Source organism: Crassostrea angulata, chromosome 5, assembly GCF_025612915.1.
Source record: "Crassostrea angulata isolate pt1a10 chromosome 5, ASM2561291v2, whole genome shotgun sequence".
Lineage (NCBI taxonomy): Eukaryota > Metazoa > Mollusca > Bivalvia > Ostreida > Ostreidae > Magallana > Magallana angulata.
In genome coordinates this window covers 27,062,702-27,076,884 of record NC_069115.1, presented here as the reverse complement: position 1 = coordinate 27,076,884, position 14,183 = coordinate 27,062,702, and the positions used below count along the sequence as shown (strand labels likewise).

The 14,183-nt window shown below is 31.6% G+C and overlaps 1 protein-coding gene across 1 annotated transcript; it reads left to right on the top strand.

Annotated features, from left to right (window-relative positions):
* Positions 1 to 5,632: 5,632 nt before the first annotated feature.
* LOC128182831 (uncharacterized) lies at positions 5,633 to 8,593 on the top strand. The gene is made up of 4 exons (XM_052851585.1): positions 5,633 to 5,855; positions 6,028 to 6,086; positions 6,427 to 6,564; positions 7,252 to 8,593. Exons 1-4 carry the CDS (start codon positions 5,770 to 5,772, stop codon positions 7,467 to 7,469), a joined length of 501 nt encoding a protein of 166 aa, XP_052707545.1. The 5' UTR covers positions 5,633 to 5,769; the 3' UTR covers positions 7,470 to 8,593.
* The last annotated feature ends 5,590 nt before the right edge of the window (positions 8,594 to 14,183 follow it).

Below are 14,183 nucleotides of genomic sequence, written 5' to 3'. Positions count from 1 at the left end.
AACAAAGAATTACAGTAAAATGACAATGTTCATTTTAGGGGGCCGTTTTAGACTCAAACCATATATAGTCCTTTGATGTGTTTTTATAAATAATAAATCTGATTGTAAAAGAAATAGTAAATGAATTGCATTGGGTTTTTTTTTAATCTTAGATGAAAGAGATAGACTAAAAGATATTTCTTTTAAAAGTATTTTGTAAACATTAACCGATCAGATCTATTAATGTTTTTATTTATATATGCTATTTCTTTTCTTTGGGTGGATAATGTGTGTAAAATGCCTACACATGGATAAAATAGAAGGCTGAACCCTGTAACAGGTTGCAATGTAGATAATATACTAATTGTTATTATAGTTATTAGTAATTAATAATTTTAATGAATTAATTAGATTTATTCATTTAGAATTTTTTTTAAAGTTCACATTTATGAACAGTAAAAAAATACCGAACCAATTCGGAAATTGTTTTATGCGTTTTGTTTATATAAGATGCATAGTACTGTCTCCTTAAACATTGCTTTTTTTAGTTTAAAAAATGATTGATAGCTCCATTTTTTGTTATGCTTAAAAACCCATAATTAAAATAGAAACTTTCAGTCATTTCTAATGAACTCACAATATTTTCTCTTAATATAGTAATCAAGGCAAACACAGGTAAATTCTACTTGTATCCTTTAAGAGGATCCCATAATTGCCTAGTTTAACATGTATCATAAGGTGTTTGTTTTGGCAAAAATTCGTTTGGGGAATAAACTAACATGCGCTTGAGGGTGACATTAGACATAAAGCAATTTTTCAAAACGAGAAAATATCTTAATTGTACCAATAAACTGCATACGAAACAAACAATCAAAAACCGAAAATAATTTGTATTGTTTTTAATCAGCTGCAGGAGTTTAGACTTCGTTCCTGTCCACTTCTCAATATATTCAACCAGTTTTACTCAGTGGTTTTACTTTTTAAGACACAAGGGCAGGTTAAGAATAACAATAAAAAAGTGAACACAATATCTGCAACAAAATGTGAACAAAAAGAATAAGGTGGCAGGGTATTTACAAACCATAATGTTCGGGTATTTAAAACATTTTATCGCAAGCTTAAATAACTTATTTACTTTGAAAAATAAAAGCTCCTAAAATCATTTAGAAAAAAAAATCTAAATACAATTTTTTTCAAAACAGATTATTTATCTTTCAACGATATATTAGCTACTTTGAACACCGCAAAAAAATTTTACCTATAAAAATCATTTGTATTTTTAGAAAAATATTTTAACAAACAAATAGAAATAACCTATTTTCTAATCTTAAAAATATTGAAGACAAAAAAAAATTGACGAGAATTTTTGTTGTAAAAATGGTAGAAAAAAAAATGATAAATCAATGTTACAATTCCAAAACCAATTATTCATCAAGGTTTTAAATAAATCAATTAATTACTTATCAAATTAAAAACCATTAATTAACAGATTAATTTATTAGACAATTGGAAAAGTTTATAACAATACCAAGTTCAACAGTTTAAAGGAATAACACTTAAGAAATGTGCTTAGATGTCCTCTATGCATTAAAGCACACTTGATCCGCTCCCGACGCAGCGTTTTAGATCTGACCCACATTCGAGTCGGATATGACGTGTTTTGTTTTGAAGTATATTTAGCAAACAACGATGAGCACAAATCTATCGATTAAGTCTTAGAGTCGGATAAAAAGATTCATTTTTTTTACAGAAAATTAATAAGAATGATTAGAATACATGACATATTAACATAATAATTATTACATTTTCCTATGTATTCTGTTAATGATTTTTCGATGTTGTTAATTGCAAGAGTCACAATTAAATCACTCATAATAAGATATTTATGTTTATGTTGAGCGTTCGGCGTAGGTATGAAATTAAACACTTAATTAAATAATGTCAATGTGTTTATTCAACACACAGTTAAAAAGGCCCACAGTGGTTACTAGTTGACCACACATATTATGATTTTAATAATTCATTGCTGGTGATAATAAACATTTAAGGATTAAATGAAAATTTATCGTTTAGAAAATAGTTTAATGTTTTCATAGTGAAAATGTGTACTTAAAATAGAATTATCCTAACACCCCCCCCCCCCCCCCAACATGTTAATAAAGAATTAATAAATGGTCAGTCAAGAATAAGGCCGGAGTGGTTTTCTCCCTTCGTTTGCACCTATGTGATAGTTAAACTTAGGTGCAAAAATTCAGTAATAACTTCTAAGGACTTAGGTGCAAAGAAAATTGTATAAGCTAAATCATTTTTTTGTTAATTTTCTTTTTGTCCGAAATTCAGATGTTTTTTTCCTAAAATCTTCTTTTCTCCCGATGTCATCATGAATAATGTCTTAAAAGATACATTTTCCCTATGAAAACAACCATTGGCACCTATGTGACAACTCAGACGGTTTACACCTAAGTGACAAGATTCGGTTATATATATATATATATATATATATATATATATAATGATAAAACAGCTGTTCCGAAAAAATGAACAGGTTTTTCTTTAATTTGCCAAAACATTATGACCTTTATTTATGGCGAATATCAAAGAAGTAATATATCATACCCAACTCGATATCAGGGCAAAATTTAATAAGGGGCGAAGTAGCGCAGTGTCCTTTTTGTGTGTTTGTTAACAAATTGTGTACAATGTACTTCATTTTGTCATTGAAATATGGCTTAACTGATCGGGAGAACTACTGCTTTGTCTATTATTAAACACATACATATACCCAGAATAACCATCGCTTCGATCAAACACAATTTGATATAAAATCAAACCGACCAAGCAGCTTTAACGATAATTAATTAAACTTTAAGTAACGAGTTTAGCAGTTTCTCTGGGTTATACGCTGTTTACTGCTTTTTGCTTTCCCTTGGACACGCTTTTATTGGTTTATACGGGACACGTGACCGCGGGTCCATCTGGGAAAGAAGGGATGAAATCTTATATATACATGTAGTAGGCCCTTGACGGGGGAAAAGGGGGGTTATCTGACTATAGAAGGGAAAAATAACCCTATTTAGCCAGCTCCGGGGTAAAGAAAAAGAAAAAGAATTTGACCTACAGCTAGAAGAAGATATTTTTTATACAAGATATAAACAAGATTCAGATGTCTAATAAATATCAACGGGTTGTATATCTGATGACGTTTATTAGGTGGTTCTGCATTCAACTTTTCATAGTTGTTTAAATACATATGCATTTGTAAAACTAAAAAAAAAGAAAGAATTTTTTGGAAATTTTCTGTTAATTGAGAAAAATAAAACTTAAATTTGTTGACAGGTCATTAGTAAATATGATATTCTATGTTTTGATATTTCCTGATTTTATAACTTGAAAAATATAATTAGGTTTTCTTTTCCTCTAAATTCGTATACCTGCCTAGTACAAACCTTGTGACAGTGGTTAATGATGACCTTCATCAATGACCGAACGTCAAACGATGGCAAAACAAAACCAGTGCCGGTTGCTAGAAGGAAATTATCTTTTATTTCAAAGTTGTTTAATTAAGGAATAAGGAATGATTTTATCATTCTTTGAGTATTATGGGGTGATAACTTCGGTCGGGGCGTCGGGGCGCGGTCAAATCAAATAAAGCCCGAAAGGCTTTATGATAGATTTGACCACGCTCCGACCGAAATTATCACCTCATAATACTCAAAGAATGATTCCTTATTACTTATATATATATATATATATTATCTCAGAGATTGCGAGAAAAACAAAAAAAGTTTTGTAAGCTATTTATTTTCGATAATGGGCACGGCTGATATATACATATATGTATATTTTTCAATTTAGAATTTATATACAATGTTTGTTCAAACTTTAAATCAATCTACAATGTGAACAAATGTGACCCTGACCCTGGGAGGTGCAGTAGTCAAGGCCAAAGTTTCAAACAACAACAACAACTGTAAGTTAATCAAATGACAGCAATGTGACCATGTTCCTGTGAGGTGCAAGACTCAAGGTCAAAGTTCAACTCATATACAATTTCAGCATATATGACCTTGACCCAGGGAGGTATAGCGGTCAAGGTCAAAGTTTTCAACAAGAACAACTGGGCATTTAACATTTTTAAGAGAAGAACCGCTCGATATGCTTCAGGTTTTCAGCCGTGCCAGGTGGTTTGATTAATGGTGGATAAGTCTACAATAAAGAATTAGAACCAGCAGTATCGTGTTTCAATGAATAATCACATAATCATATGTAAAAAACAGTAAAGGAAGAATGGGTTTCGGCTTTGAAAAACTAATGTTTTGCATAAAAATTTCTGAACACATAATGCACAAACCTACTTCTTGATGTGGATTTATGGAGAAAGGGGAAATGGGATGCGTGCGTATGATTAATATACACGAAAGGGAAGTTATTAATTACTGAAGGGGGAGATAATCAATTTGTTAACAAGGAAAAGGAAAATCTAAAGTTACATTCCTTCGATAACAGTATCGTATCCCTATATACACAGGGCATAGATGCATAATTATTTCAAACATCTATACTTTAAAACAACATTTTTTAAACCACTATTTTTTCATGAAACACATATAATTATTATGTTATGTATTACTACGCGGCGCTTGTGTCACGCATATTCTATGAAGTTATCGGGTTTTAGGGTTCAAAATTGATTCGTAATGTAATTGAATAAATTTTTTATATGTGTTTTTCCTGCAATAAAAATAATGACAAGAGTATCGCACGATTTGTTTTGGTTTTACAGTTTTATCAATTAACAAATCAACAAAAATACCGTCGATAAACTAATATAAGGCCGTCACAAAGAATAGATTCTGTGCAGATTGCAATTGATTGTATTGATAGCATTGTCAAGCTGTTACATATGTAGAGCGGGTGCCCTATGGTGATCAGTCTGTCTGTTTGTCCATCTGTCATTTCGTCCATCATTCCGTCTGTCCGCCCGAGATCGCCCGAGATCGCTTGTCTGGAGTATATCATCTCCCCTCTTGTCCTAATCTGGCTCATACTACACCTACAGAGTGCCTTTTGGGATAAGGGTGAGCAGTGACATTGAACCATACTTCTAGGTCTAAGGCTAAAGTCATAGTATATATATATATATATATATATATATATATATATATATATATATATATATATATATATATATATATATATATATAATCCTTGACCTGGACATATCTTCTGTCCCTTGGTCTTATCTACATGTAGCTCATATTTCACTTACTGAGTGGCTATTGTTGAGTAATGGTCTTAAATAAAGATTGTAGGTCAAGTGGTCTTATCGGACCACACAAAAATCCTTTTCAAATCAAAAATACTTTCCACTTAGCTTATGTGTAAAACTCTTGTCCAGAGCATATCTTCTCTCCCTTTGCTACAATCTGGCTCGTACTCACCCACATAATGCCTTTGATTATAAGGGGTATGCAGTATTTTGAATTATGATTGCGGGTCAATTTACACATTATATATTTCGGTTGTCTTTAAAGCAGGGTGGAAATCAGGGGAGTTTTCTGGATAAGCAAGAGTTTGTATATATGTATGGGAACCTTGGGATCTTGCAGGGAAAGTAGCTGCAGTTGATGTATAAGTACAAACGATGTGCGCGTGTGGCGATGTAACGTATCACTCAGACAGGGAACTTTATTAAATGTACTTAGTGTTAGCCGCGGTTTATAAAGGAATATACACTTCCTTATTTCATATTGATAACAAAGCCAAAATGTTAAAAGGCATACGGGCGTAATGAAATGTAGAAGTATCGTGTCAACCTATGTTCCTATTCTTGTCAGCTGTTTGTATTTTACGTTCTCTAATGAAAAGTGCTCCAGGTAATGTCTTGTGTAACCTTGTTACAGTTTAGATACATGTATCAAACAGAAATCGTCAGCATATTTGATTTGTAACGGTAAATGTAGGAATCGATTAAATCGTTTTAAAGCCTTGACAGCAGACTTTGTGATTCTCTCCATTCAATATTTTTATTACTTTCTACTTTTGTAGATATGAAGGTGGATGTTGTCCTGGTTACGAATGGAATAACGACTTAGGAAACTGTACAGGTTGGTTTTACTGAGGTTTATTTCTATAGGTATAAAAATACATGTATCCAACAAAATAAAAAATAAAAAAAATAGTAGGTATGGTGTTATGAACTATAGTCATGTGCACAAGATCGAATTATAACAAATTTTTCGTCAAACACAGATATTGATTGTCTTCATTAAATAATCTGAAATGAAGAAATGAATTTTTATTAACTTTTCAAATTATGACAAAAAAAGGTAATTTCCTTCTAGTGACTGACACCATAGATTTTGTATCACGATCGTTTGACGTTCGGTCTTTGATGTAGTAAATCGTCGACTGCGATAATGATGTACTGAATAATTAATTTTTCAGAGTGTAACATTGGATATTCGGGATTTAACTGTAGCAGACAGTGTTTATATCCAAGTTATGGATGGAAATGCACACTAGAATGTAATTGTTCAAAAAAATATTGCAACCTCTCCACGGGTTGTGAAAATAAAACGACATGTAAGTTGATTAATATATTAATTGTTCGCGCTGGTTTTTATGACGGTTTCCTTTCAAAATATTTTGATTTTTTGTTTGTTTGATGAATGTTAAATGTTGATAACCATTGAATAAATGTTATTCATTCGAGAAGTAATAATATTATATCAAAGTCCTTACTTTATCTATGATGAAAGTATGTTGGCAATAAGGAAGAGGCCAATTTTAACAACATTCATTGACAACATTCATTAACAACTGATTAAATGTCACCAATTGCGCATTAATGAGCATGTGCAGATGAGAGTAAATGCAAGGGAAGCATGTCTCAAGTTTGAATGCATTTTCGTATAGCTTTTAAGGATACCTAGTTTGGAACAAAATGTAGAATTTGTCTCAGATCCCAAGATAAATAGTACTAGTAAGCAACTTCACTTAACGGAAAGGTCTGGAAAGATGATTTAGGAAATACATGTAAGGTTGAAATTTATCATCAGCAGCTCTTTTTTTTTAAACATTCATCATTATCTATAATATATATTTTCAATTAGAGAGAAAACAAATATTTATATACTTTTTTTTCTTTTAATGTGTTTTGTACTTAACATGCAAATATGTTTGATAAGGAAAGTTGAGTATATTAGAAATTATAAGAAAAGGAGAAATGAAATAAGTATAATAACCTGATATTGTCTAACCATTCCACAGGGGAACAAGACATCCATACATCTGCCGGTGCAGTGGGTCCTCTTTTTAATGTGATGATCATTTGCTTCTCTGTGTCTGCTATCCTCCTTCTGGTGTTCAAAAGTTTAAAATGTTGGAAGTACATCAAATGTCGATCAACGGTTAAAGAGGATGTTACCGAGGAAAACCATTATCAGACAATATCAGACCACGATCTATTCAAGAAATTAAGCATATAAGCTATAATTTATTATTTATTTACAGGATTCATTTATAACCTAACATTTGTATGCATCATTTTATTTGCAAAGTTTAATCAATGATATCTCATTTCGATGATGTTGGCAAGTTTGAATTTTTTTTCGAAACCTTTGTTTTGAACATTGTGTTTGTTACAATTTTCGTTAAATTTCCTTCCATTTTGTCCAAATTAAAGAGATGCCAGACAAATGGACATCAATATAATTATGAGGGTTCGTTTATGTCGTGTTGCTCAGTCATCAATAGACTAGTATCTCGGAGTTCGGAAATTACATGGAAAACTCCAAAATTATACGAATTTGTCATTATTTTCTATAAACTTCTAATTATATATAAGTAATTTTTGCGAACCTCATTATTAGAACCATTTTAACAAGAGCTTGGACTTTGGTTAGTTGGTGTCAAACTGCAATGTGACGGAAGCCTGTCTATTTCATTGTAGGCCACTCAGCCATTGTTCTTTGAAATCAACACGATTTGTCTGGCTTTTGAGCTAAGACTACTCAGTCGGTGTATATTTCACCTGAAGCCAGCGTCATTTTTAACTTGTTTTGACGCAAGATATAGATAGTTACGTCCTACTGAAAGTCCAAGGCCTTGTTAAAATGGTTCTAAATTCAATAAAACCCCACAACACTACAAACTCAGATACCAATGTTTGTAAGGAGGTGTCTATCACCCTGTCGGCACCGAAAGCAAGTATACAGACTCATAAAGACACACACATTATAAAACATATGGCAATAATTTTCGATTAAACAAACAGCTGCAGATTGTAAGAAATGTGATATAACATTCACGAATAAATTACAATATTTGAGCACTACTTCACTACGGGCCTAAGGGTGAACTCTTAACGTGCAGCAGGCTCCGCACCCCCAGAAATGACCCTTCAATAATGTGAATTTTCGTTGTTTGCGCGTGTTATGTGTATCACTATGTGTGCCTGAAGGCACACATTTGTGCTTTCCATGAATTCAAAGTGCTGAAAAAATTTACACCAATCTGATTTAGCATACATATTTATTTAAAGAAAATATAGAAATCAGTTCTAATACTTGTCTACATGTACATGTATATCAAATTAGATACAGTGTAAGTCTGTATGCTGTTTCAAAAATAAATACAATGTAGTAATAAAAAATAGTAAATTTATTAAACCTATATTTAATTCCAACCTTGTTCTCAGATTATGTTAATCTAAGTTAAGCATCAAACTATTTTTTACTATCCTGTTAAAAAAACGCCCTCCCTGAAATTTAAAAAAAATTATCTCATTTCCATTTCGGCATTTGTCGCCGTGAGTATTTATTTGTCTGTGCGTGCACTTTTGTGTTTCATGACATGGATTGAAGTTGGACTTTGGTATGATGAATCTTTTCCCGTTCCGATGATAATAGTTGTTATTTATACAAATCTTTTTTTTTATTTCAAATCAGGCAAAATATATTTCACACTGCTTTGCCACATATTTTAAAAAGCACTGTAGGTGTGAAAGTAAATTTAAAATTTACAATTTGAAAGTTTCAATATAGCCATATCATGAAAATGTATAGACTCAACAAATCGGTTATACATCATCCAAAATTATATGTCATTTCTATTTTTATGATATACTTATGAGGAGCACAAAGTTTCCGCATTTAAACTTTCGTTCTTTCCTTTGTCTAATAACAATTACGCCAAAATCTGCAATTCCAAATTTTCTCTACAGTTTAATCAAAGTACTGAAGTACTGATGGGAGTTGATTTTATCGATTATTATTATCCTAAAATCAACGATATGTTACTTTGCTTGGCAATGCAAGTAGTTTATTATCTGTATTTGAATTTCAATGTACGCTCATTTTTATAATATGAATTCTCGGACTTTTTCGACAAGAATTTAGAGAAAACCTTTTATGAATCATGTAACTAATAATAAAAAAAATTATAATTGATTCCATCAAACTATGTATCGGTACTCGGAATATTTCAAAAATTGTATGGATCCAACCAATAACGAACTCTAATCTTGTTCAACCAGATGCTCGACTGTCTCCGTTAATCTCCGAAAGTAAGAGATACCCGGTCACGTGATAGCTTGATGATGCTACCTCAAACTATAGACCGACTCTCTGCTTGTCGGATATGTACGGAGACATCCGATGGTTGAACGAGACTATATTGAACTTTGGCGTAGTAATACATACGACTGCAAAAATCTTCTAAATTGTTCGTACTATTTAAAATCTGACTATTTTCAAGGTATTCATAAATAAGTTTCCTTAAAAAAATGCTTCAGCGTACATTACATCGAATTTATCGATTATTTTCAAGAACTAAGTCTTGTCAGCGGTGATGATTTGTGCTTAGGTCCAAACACTGTTTCAGTTTCGGTTTGCCAGAGTAACTGCATAGGAAAGTTGATTAAAATCAACTCCCAAAAATCCCTACCCATTGTTGTTTTGATTTCACACACACAACCCCCTACCCCCAAAAAGAAAAAAAAAACAGACTAAAGATAACAATTAAACCTTTATAGCACTTAGAACTACTTATTTTAACCTCATTCTGCTGGCATGGAATTTATATGAGGTAAATGAACAAAAGTTTGAGATATTGTGTCTTTCATCGTTTTAGGCATTTTTCAATATTTTTGCATTGTGTACTATTTTAATGAATAAGTTAAATAAAAGCAACAGAAAATATGCAAAATTACATGCACTATCAAATAAAGTATGAACTTATATTTTTTAGGTACCGCGTAATATGTTTCAACAGAAAACAAAATCTGAAAAAATGTAGTCTGAATGTCCTGTTTTTTGCCATAAGTCCATTTTTTTTAGCCTAATTCCACCTAATAGGAAAAATATCATGTTATAAATACATTTTGTGTTTAGAACAAATTTTACTTGTAACAATGAACTTAATAACAATCTGAATTTGACAATGCAAATCCTGCGTAAACAACATCCTTTATGACATCTGTAATTGTAACACATCCTTGGTGTATAGCAAAAACCATCTTAAAAACCATCTCATTATCTAAGAAAACAGGATTGGTTTGTTCTGAAATGGAGGTAAAAAGAGGTACAGAAGATTAAAGTGTTAGGTCAACACAGAACTCTTTCAACGCACAGTGAAACTCATTTCTTTGTATTAGACTAGACACAAACGGAAGAAATTCTAGGATTGCCGGAAGCGACGGCTTGAATATAACACGCATCCTCTGTGACTCAACTGGTGCTTCAGGAATTATCACACTCGAAATTATTACATAATTATTACAAAAATGAAGTCTTTTGAGTTAAAAAAAAAAAAAGACAAGAACAAGAGTGAAATATTCAATAAATGAGGAACTATTGGTTAGAAAAAGAGAGACAGCAATGTTACTTGGAGAGAGAGAGAGAGAGAGAGAGAGAGAGAGAGAGAGAGAGAGAGAGAGAGAGAGAGAGAGAGAGAGGAAGAGAGGGGGATATACATGAATTCAGTATCATATGCCTTTACTAATGTGTTTAATTTGATATCCTTACCTGCTTGAACTTATGAATAAAGGTAGAAAAGTAATTATCGATCAAACAATTTTTTTTTAATGTGGTCAGTGTAAACTTGGTTCTGCAGCACTGTTACTAAAAATAGCATTTTAACCCTTTTAAGAATAAAATTTTGCATAATTCACCGAATTATTGTTAAAAATTCTGAGTTTAGTTTATATATAAATTCAAAAAGTCATTAAGAGTTAACATTTAACAAGATACAAGATACACTTGTGTAATTCACTTTGTGAGAATTCCCAAATATTCTTTCTGTTAAGTGCAGATAGGTCACGAATCTGGCATGTTTCCAACTTTTTGTAAAATTGTAAAAATATGCATTTTTTAAATGCTTAAAAGAAAGTGGCACTTTAATTTCACTTAATCTGTTTCTAGATATAAAAGGACATTTATCATTACAATTTTTCAAACATTTGTCTTTGGACTCTCAATAATATTGCAAATATAATTTCTTCAAGTTGGACATTTTTCTACTTTTAAAACTCTCCAGAATCTGTAGTTTAGCGTTAGCTTTACATTGTCACATGTATATTATGAAAATAAAAACCGACATATTCGCGAGCCAAACTATATTTTTCGGAACTGAAGGGTTGCTTCAACACATTTCAGGGTTTTTTTTTTTTAAAAAATCAATGCCACCAAAACACGAGAAATCATTGCAAAATGGGAATTTGAATATACATGTAAGCTGGAGTGGACTTAAAATCTTATATATCTCACTATTAATGAAAGAAAAAGTAAGCAAGCTTACATGTACATACCCCCACACCCCATTATTTGCCAGTGCTACACATTATGACAAGCAGAGTGCCCATTAGATACACGAATGAATAATTACAGGGGCAAAACTACAAAACTCAAAGTACTCAAGTACTTAAAGCCGGGCTCTTTTGGTGTGTAATTTTACATATTGTTTACTACAGATTGACACAATCAATCGCTCTCTCTCTCTCTATCTTTCTCTCTCTTTCTCATTCGATAAATGTAGTGATACATGTATTGATCCTTTCATTTTTTTATACTTGAACTAGTGATCTTTTAATTCAGGAATTAGAACCAAATTTCAATGCCTCCCACCCCCCCCCCCCTTCAAAAAAAAGAAACAACAACAAAGATCACCTCAATGGAAAAAAATGATTAAACATATATTTGTTGAATTTAACAGACGATTTTTTTTAAATATGGAAGTGGTTGCCAATGAATGTCCATCACATTACATAATAATAGAATAAGGTAGATTTGGTAATTATTTTTGTCCGACAGTAGAAAGGATTGAACTTTTATTGTTTGAGGGGTGGAGGGACCCAATATCAAGCCTGAAAAATTGTTAATAAAAATATAATACATCATAAATTACGTTTAAAATTATCAGCGTAATATAATATAGAGACACATTTTATTAGCATTTCATTTTTTCAATTTTTTTAATCACAAGACAATAAAAGAGTGTCCGCGCTTTTTCATTAGACTGCTTCATACTGTGGAATCATTAGAGTGCGTGGTGGCTCAATTTACGTGGTATTCGTGGGTAGCCCTACCCCTCAACGAAAACAATTTTAGAAAGAGTTATCTTTGTTGCTGAAACAGTAATCGACGCATCCACGATATTACATCCCCCGGAATGAGCAAAAAAGTCATAATCCACGAAAATTGGCCTCCACGAATATTAATGATTCCACAGTAATTCTGGGACCAGGTCTTCTTATGATCGGTTGAGATTAAATAACATCCCAAATAACAATCCCACAAAGACAAATTATGATGTCTTTATTAATATTTGGGAAAACTTTTTTGCAGTTTATTTTTATAATTGTATGCGGTTTTCGCAGGTTGAGATCCCCGGGGGAAAGGGTAACCTAACACCTCCTTTTTTCCTTTACAACTTCATGTATATTTTAATTTCAAGAAAAGGTACAAACTTAATTTTTTTCCAGAGGAGATAAACTGCTAATAGAGAGGTAGGGAGTAGAGCACTTTATTAATTTCAGATGTACTTACTGTGTTACATTCTCAAGAACTTTAAAAAACCCTGCCCCCCTCCTCGTCATTTCAAGATTCCATGAATATTATAACTTAGATAAAAGTCTGATTCATAAAAAAAATATGTAAAAAGAAGGATCAAAGAAATGAACTATAGGTTACATTATAAATTCTTCCATCGGGCGGATCAAAACTTGCAATGATACTGCGTACAGGTATAGTTATATTTGATAAAAGTGATTTAATTATGATTTTAATGCGAGTCACATTGAAAAGGGTGCAATTACTCACTTTTACAATTATTTGTTTGCTTACATGTAAGAAATTCAAACAGTCAAAATTAAAGCTTATAAGAGTCTAACCATAACATCTGCATGGTGGTTTATAGATGGCCAGTGAAATATACACGTACAGAAATGTGATGTCCGTAGGACATCTGTCATGTTAATGATATATCATTCTATCTAATTTCAACATACCCCATTATAAATTAAATCTTTGTAAGAAATCAGTTCTTGTTTTTGTGGATTTTTTCAAGTAAAATATGATAATCTGTGAATGAGATTATCTTCAAAAATTTCCCCTTCATCTATTTTAATTGCACTTCTATCACAGGTTTCACATTATATATTTTAATTAAAAATCGTCCAAATGTGGTGCTTAAATATATCGGGACAGAAAATAGCAGTTTATAGACTAGATACAAGTCTCCATAAAACTTCAATATGTGATACAGTGAATAACACTAACAAGATGGGGCAAATTTTTTGCAATTAAAATCATTCAATATCATAATATATATTAAGAACACTCACAGCATTTCTCAATACCTTGCCTGAACTTGAACTTGTATAGCTTTGTCAACATTCTGACTAGTTTTCCTTCTCTACAGAAGAGCGCAACAGGGGAGACAATTCTAACAGTAGTCATGAAATGCAAATCTAATGAATAAGAATTCTTTGAGAAACAATGATAACAACTATTTTTTTTTAAATTAAAAGCAAAATAAGGTGTTTCTCATGTTTAGTTACAAATATTGACTTCAGTGAATTAAAATGTAAAATGCTTGTAAAATAAAATTAAAAAAACCAACAAATTTTTATTTTATTTGAAAATGGAATGTTTTCGTTAATTTATTACTTCTTAGTCCTTGAGAGTTCAAAGATGGATTTTATA

Excerpts from the sequence above, each read along its gene's own strand:
- LOC128182831 (XM_052851585.1), top strand. The coding sequence starts at position 5,770 with ATGAAATGTAGAAGTATCGTGTCAACCTATGTTCCTATTCTTGTCAGC. Across the intron at positions 6,087-6,426 it reads CGACTTAGGAAACTGTACAG|AGTGTAACATTGGATATTCG; the intron begins GTTGGTTTTACT and ends TTAATTTTTCAG. Across the intron at positions 6,565-7,251 it reads TTGTGAAAATAAAACGACAT|GGGAACAAGACATCCATACA; the intron begins GTAAGTTGATTA and ends ACCATTCCACAG.